The following is a 13,926-nucleotide window of genomic DNA, read 5'->3' on the forward strand; positions in this document are numbered from 1 at the left end:
TCCCAGGAAAGGCTCCAGATCAGTCCGAGCCTGACTGGGATAAAGCTCTTACTGCAGTTAAATGAATGAATGAACATTAACTTTTAATCGACCGAATGTTAAATTTTAACTCTAAAACATTCTGTACTTTGCCTACAGTGTTATGTAAGACGTTTATGGCTTATTTATACCTGTTCGGCACCACATTAGAGATGATTTCTCTTGTGTTTTCTTATTGATCCATTATTATTTTAAAATCCAATTCCTTTTCATTGTCTTAAATATTAAATATACAGTGGGATTCAAAGGTCTGAGCCCGCACTGAAAATCTGGAAAAAAGTTTTACATTTATTTTAAGCTGGAAAGGATCATGTTGCACAATTTGTAGGTCACTATTTAAATTGAAGCCAATTTGTGATATTGTACAACTCAAGGTCAGACTTCCAATGAGTCTTGTCCCTTCTAATGAAGCACATGTTCAGACGCCACTCTGATTTGATCTCACATGGATCAACGAGTCTGTGTCATTGTCATTAACGAGTCAAGTGCATATTGTCATTAAAGCAAAAAAAAAGGCGGGGGGTTTACCAAATGCTTAGAAACTCTGAAATTCTATGTAAATATTTCCTAGGTTCTACTTTTCAACTCGAGCTTTTGCTGATAATTGCTTGATCATTTGTAATGAAAACCTTTGAGTTAAATTTTAAAAAGGATGCCAAACAGAAGCATTTTCACCAGTGCTCTCAGACTTTTGGACCCCACTGTATATCCAGGTGTCATCATTTCAGTATTTCATATTAATATTGTGTTAAAATCAGCTGAAAGAAAAGCGTACACGGATTATAGACCCAGGGCTGACTATAGTGTTCGGTTTGTGCTGGGATATTTCTTGTGAAATAAGATTACACAATTAGGATAATCAACTTGAAATGAAGAGTTGAGAGAAAAAAGAGTAAACACAAGTCAACAAACCAAACCTAAAGAGGACAAAGACAAAATCCACAACTGAAATGTAACATTTGGTAGTTAAGAACAGAATTTACTTTTACACCATTATGAAAATTGATCAGGATAGTGGACAAGTCAGAGATGCCTTCCCTTATTTCCTTTAATGTCCATGGCTTTATTCTACCAAAAGCGTCAGCTAGATTATATAAGCGGAGCACAGCAACTAGATCTCTGAAGCACAGCTCAAACATGGCTCTAGCTTCAGATTTTCACAATTGTAGAATGAATATTTTAGTTCACCAGGAATAATGGCATGTTTATGATGATTTGTTTGTCTCGTGTTCAAAGTATTTTGATCTGAATATAGCTTACTAACAGTTATAAATAAATTTTAAAAATCCCCTCAAATTTTTAGCATGTCCAAAATTGAGACTGTGCATCTCCTCTTTTAATCCCACTCGCATAGAAATGGCACATACCTGAAATGATGGGACTCGCATTGGTCAAGTATGAGGTAATGAGAACTACGGTTTTGCCTGTAGATCAGGGGTGTCCAATCTTATCCGGAAAGGGCCGGTGTGGGTGCAGGTGTTCATTCCAACCAAGCAGAATCCACACCTGAGTCTACTGAAAGCCAAGATCAACTGATTAAACAGGTGGAATCAGATGTGGCTCCTGCTTGATTGGAATGAAAACCTGCACGCACACCGGCCCTTTGCGGATAAGATTGGACACCCCTGCTGTAGATCCTCCCTATGACCATGCAGACAAGGTTTAGGATCTCATGTCAAGGTCAAAGGTCAGTATGTTTGTGGGAGTGGGTGTCTTCTAAACAAACCATGCCCACAGGCCATTAAAAAAAAAAAAAGCACCAGCGAGTCCGCAAAAGGGTCGTCAACACAGGGTGACCTGCTAGCTCATAAATCTTCTTAACGAGGTACGTAAAATCAACTTAAATTGCTTACCATCTGTGAAGTTTGTTTCACTGAATGCTTGTAAATTACTGAGTAAGTGCATCAACAGGTGTAATGCTCAAGATCCAGGAAGCTGCAGGAGTCTCCAGAAAGCACAATTAGATACAGTGTTTTTGTAAACCATCAGATATCTATGGTACTGAAAAAAAGTCACCGATGCGCCCACATGACATGCCATCACTGGACTGTCAGATCTCTGCCGTCACCTTCTGCTTTTTCCCACGTGCTTGGAGAGAAACCCTAGAAATCCTAACCAGACCGCGAGAGATGATCTATGAGTTGGACCTGTTTGGTTTCTCCGTGTGTCATGACAGTCATTTAGAAATTGACGCGCCACATTTAGAAAACTTTGCTCATGGTTAGCTAATGAGTCATTTTAACACCGTAAAAAGTAGGAAACGTTTTGTTTTTTGTTTTTTCTTAATAATCCCATGATCACCTGGAGCTGTAACAGCAGGTCTCAACTCTCATTGGCTGAACGTGAACGAATGAATCAATTAGTGAGCTGTACTTTGAGTTAGAAGGCTAAAGATGGAAAGAAGATGAAAAATCTTCAATTTCTTTGGAATACTGTATGTTGTATAGTTGTGTCTGCTTCTCCTAATAAGGATGTGATGCCATTATGTATTTTTTTAAAAATCATATTTTAAGGCTTTAATGACTTTGATTAAACATATTCATGGGCAATTCAAGGACATTTTTTGAGGGATTTTGAAGTTTTTCTTATTTAGTTTTAATTTCACACTTTTACTCAGTTCTCTATTTGGTTTGAGTAATTTGTGGAATTTCTTGAAAAATTGAGTCAGAGAAACGTCAGGCAAAGAAGTCCTAACAGATTATTTCTATAACATTCAGACATTTTTGTTTCTTTTTTTAAATAGTAAAATATTAACATGCACTATTGTATGTGAGGGTTTTTGTTACTTGCGATAATGAAGGAACATCTCTAAACACACTGTCTCTACATCCACATGAATTCTTCCTCAGTTTTTCCCAACGGTTTGCAGAGACACAGCTATTGTTCTGTACATAAATAACACAATTTTTAGAGAATTATCATGACATCAAGCTGGGGTCCAAGCAGCCTTCAGAAAATACTACTACTACTACTACTACTACTACTAATCATCATCATCATCATCATCATCATCATCTCTGTCTGTCTTTCTCCTTCTGTCTATCACATTCCCTCTGGATGTCTGTTTCTCTCTCTTTCTGTCTCTCACTCTGTCTGTCTGTCTGTCTCTCTCTCTCTTTCTGTCTCTCACTCTGTCTGTCTGTCTGTCTCTCTCTCTCTTTCTGTCTCTCACTCTGTCTGTCTGTCTGTCTCTCTTTCTTTCTATCTCTCACTCTGTCTCTCTCTTTCTGTCTCTATCTCTCTTTCTGTCTCTCACTCTGTCCGTCTGTCTGTCTCTCTCTTTCTATCTCTCACTCTGTTTGTCTCTCTCTCTCTCTCACTCTGTCTTTCTGTCTGTCTCTCTCTTTCTGTCTCTATCTCTCTTTCTGTCTCTCACTCTTTCTGTCTCTATCTCTCTTTCTGTCTCTCACTCTGTCCGTCTGTCTATCTCTCTCTTTCTATCTCTCACTCTGTTTGTCTCTCTCTCTCTCTCTCTCTCTCTCTCTGTTTATTCTGGCCTTAATTCAGAACAGAGCTGAAGTTCAGATTTAAAGCCTAATAATCGAGTGACGAAAGCGAGACTAATGTGTGTGCGTGCACGCACGCGTGCAGTGACCGGGTGGACTTGCTTTGCGCATGCGCACTCCTATCACGGAAAAGCGGCGCTCAATAATGAAAAAGCGCATCAATGAGCAGCGGCTATAAAAGGAGCGACTCCCTCCAGTGCTGATGCCTGCTTCACTAACTGGACTTTTACAGTCCCTACAGGATCCCACAGCACACACACACACACACACACACACACTGCAGGACTGTACCACAACACGTGAGTAACATTAAAGTTAATTAATCATTATAGATATATAATAAATAAATCATGATGCATTATGCATAAACTTGTTTATTATCTTACTACTAAGTTTCTTTCTCCTTACAGGAAGTCTAAATTCAGTCTAATGTCAGTCTTTTTTTTCTTTTCTTTTTTCTTTTTACAGGTTTAAAGAACGAAAAATTATGGTTTCCATCAGAAGTTTGGATAAAACCATGGTGTTTCTGTGTGTGTGTGTTTTGTACAACAGCATAAGGACAGACAGCAGACCACTGAGGTTAGTGATCAGTCTTAAACCTCACATTAATGTATTTCATTCATTACTTAAATTTTCTATTTTCCATTTTCTAATAGAATTCTCTATTGATCTATATGCACCTTTTAACAGGAACCTTAATCTCATTTGTTATTAATTTATTGTCTGAAGAGCATCAGCAAAGTACTAGTAAGGTGCTGATGAAGAGTTTAAGAAGCTTCAGTATTTATTTGTAGATAAGTTTTGTACTCTAAAGAAATTTTAATTACATAATTGCTATATGTGAAGATTATATTTGACACCACCGTCTTGTTATGATTTGTTTTCTTTTTCATATGTATTATGTATTCATATGTATATGTATTATTATTATTTTTATATGAAACCTGTAGTTAATCAGTGCTCTAGAAGTTCTGTTAACAGAATTGAAATCAGTAATCACTTTCAGAAAGAAAGTGTACAGTGCAGGAACACTTTTGTTCCATGAGGTACAGGTAATGTAAATACAGCCTAAAAAGTGCAACAATGGCTCAGTTAAGATATTATTGAAGGTATAAAAGGCATTAACATTTATCTGGGGAAATATTATACATGTATTTCCCCCTATTTACGAAACTATAGTTTCATATAAGAAGGGGTAGAAAGGAAACAATACAGAAGCCAATCATGTTGCTCTATTATTAATCTGAGAGTACTGGTTGAGTTTTCCCCCCCAAGAATTTCTATAATTTATCTCCATCCTGTATTTCCAAAAAAGAGCTTCTTTGCATAGTTAAATGTTCTAGCTTCCTATGATGAGCCTTCTCTGGAAAGGAATCTGGAGTCTACATAGAAACTCCAATAAATGAAGAAAGGGGGTTCTATTTAACTTGCAAAAAAAGAGATACAATATAGGGGATTATAAAGGTGCTGTCAGGGGTTTGTGTCCTTCTCATCAAATATACACACCAAAATGTTTTAGAAATGCACATGTACTGTATATTTAAATAACCCTTTAATTCTTAATAAAGTACAATTATATAAACAATAGAACATTTACATTTAGGCTAGTCAACCTTTTTTTTTGTAAAAAAGGAATTACGTGATCTCTCTTGGGCAGATTCTGTTGCTAGCGATCATCAGACACAATATCATCGCACTTGTAGGTTGTATAGGGATTTCTTGCTAACAGATAAAGATAGGAATGAAGTGTGTTGGGTTTTGAGACTACCCCGTGTCTCGTTTAGATTGTTTTTTTGTTTGTAGATATAATAAATTTACTTTAAAGTTTTTCAAATATTTAAAGTTGGTGGATGATATGGTGGTACATCAATAGCTTCATGTTACACAACAACCTTAGTGTTAAGATATTTAAAAAGATATTTAAAACCGTCTATTCTGTTCTACTTCATTCTGATGTCTGGTTTTTGTGTCCTCAGATCACGTTAATTTGGAAACTCCTGATCTTAATAAAACATGCTCAGTGCCAGAAAAAGCATATTGTTGTGTAATATTTCCTGATAACGTGACTGTATATTGTGTTCTCTGATATTACACACCATGGACGATCTGTAATCACACTTTCGACACGTTATCGTGTTCTGTTATTTTTTCTAAAACAGCCGGAGGTCCGTCAGTGAGGTTCAGCTGATGCACAGCGTCGGTGTGCGCAAACACATACAGCAGAGGCAGGACTGGCTGCAGGAGCACATGCAGGACATACACACTGCCCCAATGCATGGTGGGAAAATCAGCAGCGCACGCATCATGATGGAGCACTCGCCGTCCAAAGGCGTTATGCCTGACACACCAAAAAGAGACGTGGTGGAAACACTGGAGATACAATGAAACCTGGACACTTCGCTGTGTCTTAGAAGAGCCATCTGTATAAACGTTCCATGTCTCATCTCAATCTCATTCGTGTTAAATATATTGCTATTTATTTTTTTCTATTTATATATATTTAAGTATTTATATAGATTTGTGGATTTAAAAAAATTCTGAAGTACTCCTGCTTGTTATAAATATGTTACATACACATGTATTTATAGAACTTTTATTTTAGAAAAAAAATCTATATCTATAAGAATGCACTTTTGTTTCTTTCATTTTAATAAGCTGAAATAATGCTTACTGAAGCTAAGCATATACTAGAGTAGGACCAAAATACTTTTTCTTAAAGAAATTTAGAATAAAAAAATATAAAATATATTTTTAAAACAGAAATGAGCATGAAAAAAAAAAGAAAATGTAATGTACTGATATATGTTTATAGTTTTGGAATAAAATCACAAAACATTTTATTACTCTATTGTTGAAGTTGTAGTTGAATGTTCATTTTATTTAGATTTTAACATTAATATGAGATGTATGTTGTGTCCCAAATGATGCACTATACACTATGCACTCATGCACCGTGTACTTATGCACTATGTACTCAACCGTGTAGTGTATGAATTTATAAGGTTATTTTTTCATTCAATATCTGATCTGATTCTGGAGTCTGATCGCCCCGCCCCTTACGCTGAGTGCATGAAGTGTCCGACATTCCACACTTCGTTTTTTCGGTTTATTACGTGCACCATCCGGGTATTTAAAGTGTACTTTTTCTACTTGGAATTTTCAGTGTGAACACACTACTCGTACGCGAATTGGGGCGCACCTATAGTGTAGTGTTTTTGACTCATATGCACTTTGTAACACCGAAACAGTACTTAATATAATATGTAATATATATTTTCGTGCTTTTTATATTCTTCTAATAAAAGACTGATCAAGTTAAAAAAAAAACTCCACCAAATAAAGTTTATAAAAAAGTTTTTTTAAATTATGTTTTAAATGTGAAAAAAACGTAATCTTTTTTTACTTGGCTGAATTTGGATGTAGTTTCTATAGTAGCACGCACTGTACGCATGCGCTCTGAGACAGGCTCCCTGCTTTCCTATTCGACGTTGAGTGAACTAGATAGGGTGCCTAAGTCACTATGTCACGCCCTTAAATAGTGCGCGTGTAAAAGGGATGAACGTGCTGTTTGAGATTCAGGCTGGGCCTTCTTGTTTATTGAGGATTAAACGTTAGCGTTAGCAAGCTATTAGCCTTATAAATTCGATTTTAAAGGAAGTCCAAATAGAAGTTTGTGTTTAGAGATTGAAACAAAACTCACGAAGGCGGTGAAAGATTTTATTTAAAGTGCTGATTGGTGAGAAATCTATGAAATTGTTTTGTTCGTTTCATTTCGTTGAAGCTATGCTAACTGCTAAGCTTTAGCTAGTCATGTAGGTTTTCTGTATTATGTTTACTTGACTGTGTGGATATTAAAACACTTCGGGACGTGCTGGTGGAGGAAAAAGAATCAACTAGTGTGTGGGTGTGTGTGTGTGGGGGGGTGGGGTGTAATTATTTATACAGTAAAGTAAGTAAATAATAGAACACTCAGTGTAGCTATAGGAAAATAGTCATGTGTTGTTGTTATTATTATTTTAGATTTTGCAATAACAGCACGTTATTGTTTTACTCTTCTTGTATCACAACAGTCTTTCAATGCTAGCGATTTCCTGTTTATTAACGAATGACGTGTGTTACTTTTTATCCATTTAGAGTTGTATTTGCATAGCATTGTATTATGTGCATTTAATCCAACATTAGATCTCTAAAATCCAGTAAAGCTGTCCATCATGAGGATCTAAAAAGAAGTAAAAATCAACAATAGATATTAATTCCAGGAATTATTTGCTACAGTTCACTATAGCGGTTGGAAAATCGCTGTGGTGTAAGATGAATAAAGCACTCTGCTTCATCACGTCACAGCATTGTTGATGAATTTCCTGTAACAGCACACCCTGGTATGATTATGATACAAATAGTCTTTCCCTCACCAGAATCTCTCTCTCTCTCTCTCTCTTTTTCTCTTATTTTCTCTCTTTTTTCCCCTCATTTCTTTTCTCTCTTTCTCTTCTCTCTCTCCTTTTCTCTCTTCTCTTATTTCTCTCTCTCTCTCTCTCTCTCTTTTATTTTTCTCTCTCTTTCTCATTTTTTCCTCTTTTTTAATCTCTCTCTCTCTCTCTCTCTCTCTCTCTCTCTCTCTTAAAACACAACTTGTCATTTTACAGACTTTCCTGTGCTGATAAACTTGGCAAAGCGCAGACACTCGAGACTCCTTCCATAAATGTTAAATAAACGTCTCCTGGAAAAACTTCACCACATCAATGATGATAGGTTTTAATTTTAAAATCCATTTATTAGCCGTCAAAGTCCCTGTGTGTGAGCTGTTACTATAGAAACGATAGCGTATTAGAACTTTAACATAAACCTGTCGTTCAGGTGACAGCCAGAACGATCTGCACTGCTGTATGAAAATACTGTTTCTGAATAACCTTCTGACCAATCAGAATCCAGAATTCAACCATGCTGGGGTATAAAGTGAAATAACGCATATAGGCTCCATCGCCATCATAGATGTAATAATCTCCCGCTGTAGAGATGGACTTTATCTCAGTGTAGACCTGACAGCCTTCTTCTCAAGTGTGGGACACTACTGTGGAAGTCGTCAGTCACTGACAGACACAGAGCTGTTTCAGATTGAGGGAGTCCCTGATTGAAGTAAAAACCAATTTGTTCATCCACGATGTTGCGGGAAATGCGCTAAGCTTTTGCTGCCTCCAGAACAATAAAAACATGTTATTATGTCGAGTACACAGAAAAATAATGTTGAGATCATGAGAAAACAAGAAAGGAAAAAAAATAACACATGGCCTCTTAGGGCTTCTGTGCTTTTCTACTGTGTTTATCTTTACTATTTTAACTTCACTAATTACTTAGTAACTAAGTAACTACTCTACTGTTGTCACATGACAAAGCATAGTTAGAAAGATTCCCCAAGTCAAAACCTTTGGCTGAAAATAATCATTACAATATGATAGTGCAGTGATGTACAGTATATTGTAGCCATTATAGAAGCCATTTTACACATTGGGAAACTTTTGTGTACGGTTAATCAATTATACAGTTATCAAATTGTTGCATCGTTTGGAGTTAAAAAAAAAAAAAGAAATTGTAAACAGTTTTTTTTATCCTGGGACAGGGCATGAGAGTTGCAGACCTGTCCGTATCGATAAAGGCGTGGGATTTGGGAGGACATGGCTGCACGGCCGCTTTCTTATGACAGCAACTCGAGCGATACGGAAAACTGCGAGGAGAGATCCAGTACCCGACCTCGCCGCGTTTACCGACACTCGAGGTAAGAAGATTAATTTCTTTAATCAGGCGTCATGTACAGATTGTGTATTCTCAGATAATGCAGCTTCTAGCACCCAACACGGTTGATCGTCACTCAGTTTATCTCACAATACAGCCGCTTGTTGTTGGCTTTTAGGACAGTCACGGCTGATGGATGATGTGTGTTTGTTTTATTTAGATTTCTAATGAAAAATAAATAGAAATTTATATTTGTGCCTGTACACCATTTCCCAAAATATAGATTATGTTTAAAAGAGGAAAATAAATGTGTACGATGTCATGTGTAATTGTTTCCACCATTCAGTCTTCACCCTCAGATATTTCAAAAATCACAAAACGAAAAACGGACGCTTTAGAAGAGTCACTCGATCGTATACTCGGTCTGGGCGGTAAAACCTCGACTACACGCGCTACCTGGGAAATAGTGATGGGAAGTCGGATCATTTTACCGACTCGGATCTTTGAATCGGCAACATGAATGAATCTTTTTTGGATTCATTTCGTTCATTTCAGCAGAATAATTTAAAAATGTTTCGTTAAATTCCCCAACACATCTAGTACTTACACAAACATTGATCACATTTGGAATAAAAAATAAACTATAGGCTAATGCAGCCAAGGCCGAATTATGAGAAACTGAAATGATTTAATTAATAGCTTAGCTGGGTCTTCAGGCTATGCAGTCTGTTAGTTCACCTCCGCTCCCGATCCGAGTCGTTCTTTTTGAACAAATCTTTAATATGACTCGGGAACAAGAAGTTGTCTTAGAGAGTGATTCACTCATTTTTGACCGCACATGCGCTGCAACATCCCCATAGGTTCAGTACCGCACACAGAAATGATTCGTTCATGTCTCGAGTCTTCTGGTACGAGTCATTCGTTCATCTCGCCACCGCCTCATAGGCAGAATGCAGTGGGGCTGTGACGTGATATATGGACGACTCGAACCCGAAGACTCGAGAGGTGAACTAATCATTTCTGTGTCCGGTACTGAACCTATGAGGATGTTGCAGTGCATGTGCGGTCAAAAATGAGTGAATCACTCTCTAAGACAACTTCTTGTTCCCGAGTCATATTAAAGATTTGTTTAATATGATCGTTGATTTGAAAGATTGATCGAAAGATTTGTTTAATATGATTTGTTTAGTATGATCGAACAACTGATCGTTGTTCCCGAGTCATATTAAAGATTTGATCAATATGAACGAGTCGTTCATAAATGACACATCACAAAGCATCTCTCAGGAGGAGAAAGAAAATAAAACTGATCGGAAAAGCGAGATCCCTCAGGCTGATTAAAGGAGCCATTATAACAGCTACAACTATAAAACATTACTTTGTACTCACATTTGCACAATATCATCTTCTAATTTTCTATAAATAATGACTAATCACTGCCAGTTCATTTAATATGTAATGATGCACGTGATGTAAACATCCACCTTCATTGACAATACAAGCCACTGGAAATTCTCTCTACTCCTGTTGTGAGAGTTTTATAGGTGAGGAGATGTGGAAATAAATGAATTACAGACTTCCGTCGGAAAAACCGATCCAATCTGAATCGGATCCACTTTAATCCATGTTGGCTAACATTTTTTGACTATGAACAGTGGCTTTTTCTTGTTGAAGGGCAGGGGTTGCTCTGTGGTTCAAATGTTGGACTACTGATCAGAAGGTCATGAGTTCAAATCCCAGCACTGTATCGCCAAGCTGTCACTGCTGGGCCCTTGAGTAAGGCCCTTAACCCTCAACTGCTCAGCTGTGTAAAATGAGATGCAGTAAATGCAAGTCGCTCTGGATAAGTGCATCTGGATAAATGCCGTAAATGTAAATATCAGATCACACATGAGGTCTTGACGTGTTTAAATGCGACATGACGGCATTTGATTATTGTGTTTATAGAGTTAAATGTGGCCCTGTATTTAGTGTTATATAGGGGTTATTACGGACTAATGACAAGATGAATGAAGGAATGAAAGAATAGATTTTAATTAAATATTCCAATCTCTTTATCTCCCTCTTTTATAAACATTTTTCTTCTGTCTCGATGGATGGGATCATAAATTTGTGAAATTTTATCATTAGCAGCTTGTTTATTATTATTGTTATTATTATTATTATTATTATTATTATTATTATTATTAAGAAGCTTGTTCTATACACATACACACAGACAAACACTGTGCCCTCCACTAATACTGGCACTCTTGGTAAATATGTGCAAAGAAGGCTGTGAAAATTTGTCTTTATTTTTTAACCTTTTGATCTTTTGTTAAAACAATTCATAAAAATACTATGCTCTCATGGATATCAAACAATTGCAAACACAACACAGGTTTATCAAACAAAAAAAATCTTTGTTAAATATAGGTGTGCAACAACTATTGGCACTTTTTAGTCAATACTTTTTGCTACCTCCATTTGCCAAGACAACAGCACGGAGTTTTCTCCTATAATGCCTGATGAGGTTGGAGAATACATGGCAAGGGATCCGAGACTGTTCCTCCATACAGAATCTCTCCAGATCCTTCACATTTCGAGGTCCATGCTGGTGGACTCTCTTCTTCAGTTCACCCCACAGGGTTTCTAGGGGTTTCAAGTCAGGAGACTGGGATGGCCCTTGCAGGACCTTGATTTTGTGGTCAGTAAACCATTTTTGTGTTAATTTTGATGTACGTTTTGGATCATTGTCCTGCTGGAAGATCCAACCACGGCCCATTTTAAGCTTTCTGGCAGAGTCAGTCAGGTTTTCATTTAATATCTGTTGATATTTGATAGAGTCCATGAGGCCATGTATCCTAACAAAATGTCCAGGTCCTCTGGCAGAAAAACAGACCCAAAACATTAAAGAGCCTCCACCATATTTAACCGTGGGCATGAGGTACTTTTCCATATGGCTACCTCTCAATGTGTGCAAAACCACCCCTGGTGTTTATTGCCAAAAAGCTCTATTTTGGTTATCATCGCCATAGAACCCGATCCCATTTGAAGTTCCAGTAGTGTCTGGCAAACTGAAGATGCTTGAGTTTGTTTTTGGATGAGAGTAGAGGCTTATTTCTTCAAACCCTCCCAACAACTTGTGGTGATGTAGGTGACTTCGCATTGTAGTTTTGGAGACTTTCTGACCCAAAGTCACAACTAACTTCTGCAATTCTCCAGCTGTGATCCTTGGAGATTTTTTGGCCACTCAAACCATCCTTTTCACAGTCCGTTGAGACAGTATAGACATGCGTCCAATTCCAGGTTGATTCATAACATTTCCAGTTGACTGGAACTTCTTAGTTATTGCCCTGATGGTGGAAATGGGCATATTCAATGCTTGTGCTATTTTCTTATAGCCACTTCCCATTTTGTGAAGTTCGACAACCTTTCGCCGCACATCACAGCCATATTCCTTGGTCTAACCCATTGTTATGAATGACTAAGGGAATTTGGCCTATGTGTTACCTCATATTCATACCCCTGTGAAACAGGAAGTCATGGTTGAAAATTTCCTGTTCCTAGTGACCCCGGTGTACTAAAAAATATAAAATATCAATGGGAATATACTTCAAATATATTTTTCGCATACGAATTCGTAGCTGTGCCAATAATTGTTGCACATCTATATTTAACAAAGATATTTTTTGATAAACCTGTTGTGTTTGCAATTGTTTGATATCCATGAGAGCAGAGCATTTTTGTGAATTTTTTTAACAAAATATCAAAAGGTTAAACAATAAAGACAATTTTGCACAGCCTTCTTTGCTCATATTTACTGTGTGTGTGTATATATATATATATATACACACACACACACACACATATATATATATATATATATATATATATATATATATATATATATATATATATATATATATATATATATATATTAGTGTGTGTGTGTGTGTGTGTGTATAAATGAGACAGCAATTCTGTCTTGTTTATAGTTCATAACTCAAGATATAATGTTAAAGTTGAATGAAGAAGCAGATGAAGGGCACAGTGAACCCGTTTTCATTTCTGACTCTGGAAATTAAGAATGGAGTTATTTTTAGCCAGACTATTTTTACTCACTGTTGCCTACCAGTCGCGTGTGTGCGCTGTCTCGTCTCGTCTCGTCTCGTCTCGTCTCACTTACTACAATAGAAGACATAATGCCTCTTCATTTGTCTGTCACATTGCCCGGCTGTTATTCTTTCTTTTCTCCACCCACGCACACAACACGGTCATCCAGAAATTAAGCCTCTTTTAGATTTATCCATCAGTGACCTCATCAGGTGCACAACGTGTGTCTGTTCCCGTGCATACTGTCGTTTATTTCACGGAGTCAATTCGTTTGAACTCTCGCACAGACTTGGTAACACAAGAAACATGTATAGTGTTATACTTTTATTTTTTTTCCATTGTATCTGTTTGCAAGGTCAAAGATGATCATTTCTTCCACAATAAAGAAAAGATGTATATTATTTATAATTGTCGTCATGTTGGAGATCATTTTACATTCAACACAATTTCAGTAGGTGGATAACTTTTTTTAAGTTTCATTCATCTTCATATTTAGGATTTGTAGAGAAATTAAAATGTTTTCTCTATTTCCATTCGTTCATTTTAATCAACCAAG

The 13,926-nt window shown here is 36.9% G+C and overlaps 2 protein-coding genes across 5 annotated transcripts in view; both read left to right on the plus strand.

Moving 5' to 3' along the window:
- Positions 1-3,492: 3,492 nt before the first annotated feature.
- Positions 3,493-6,387, plus strand: pth1a (parathyroid hormone 1a). 2 transcript variants are annotated; one of them, XR_008386537.1, is made up of 3 exons: positions 3,493-3,844; positions 4,014-4,124; positions 5,705-6,387. XR_008386537.1 is itself a non-coding variant. In XM_053630652.1 (2 exons), the coding sequence occupies exons 1-2, from the start codon at positions 4,033-4,035 to the stop codon at positions 5,928-5,930; spliced, it is 318 nt and encodes a 105-aa protein (XP_053486627.1). In that variant the 5' UTR covers positions 3,861-4,032; the 3' UTR covers positions 5,931-6,387. The 2 variants fall into 2 exon arrangements, 1 of the variants encoding a protein (XP_053486627.1); XM_053630652.1 differs by lacking the exon at positions 3,493-3,844 and having other exon boundaries at positions 3,861-4,124.
- A 610-nt stretch (positions 6,388-6,997) lies between these two features.
- The window catches only part of btbd10a (BTB (POZ) domain containing 10a), a 28,854-nt gene continuing 21,925 nt past the window's right edge, over positions 6,998-13,926 (plus strand). The window contains exons 1-2 of one of the 3 annotated variants that reach the window (XM_053631484.1): positions 6,998-7,281; positions 9,163-9,318. In XM_053631484.1, the coding sequence (XP_053487459.1) occupies positions 9,218-9,318 (101 nt within the window). In that variant the 5' untranslated portion in view covers positions 6,998-7,281; positions 9,163-9,217. Of the gene's footprint in view, positions 7,282-7,861; positions 7,925-9,162; positions 9,319-13,926 lie in introns of those variants that run through there. The other 2 variants (XM_053631488.1, XM_053631486.1) reach the window with 2 other exon arrangements.

The sequence above is a fragment of the Ictalurus furcatus genome, chromosome 8 (genome assembly GCF_023375685.1).
Source record: "Ictalurus furcatus strain D&B chromosome 8, Billie_1.0, whole genome shotgun sequence".
NCBI classification, from domain to species: Eukaryota; Metazoa; Chordata; class Actinopteri; order Siluriformes; family Ictaluridae; genus Ictalurus; species Ictalurus furcatus.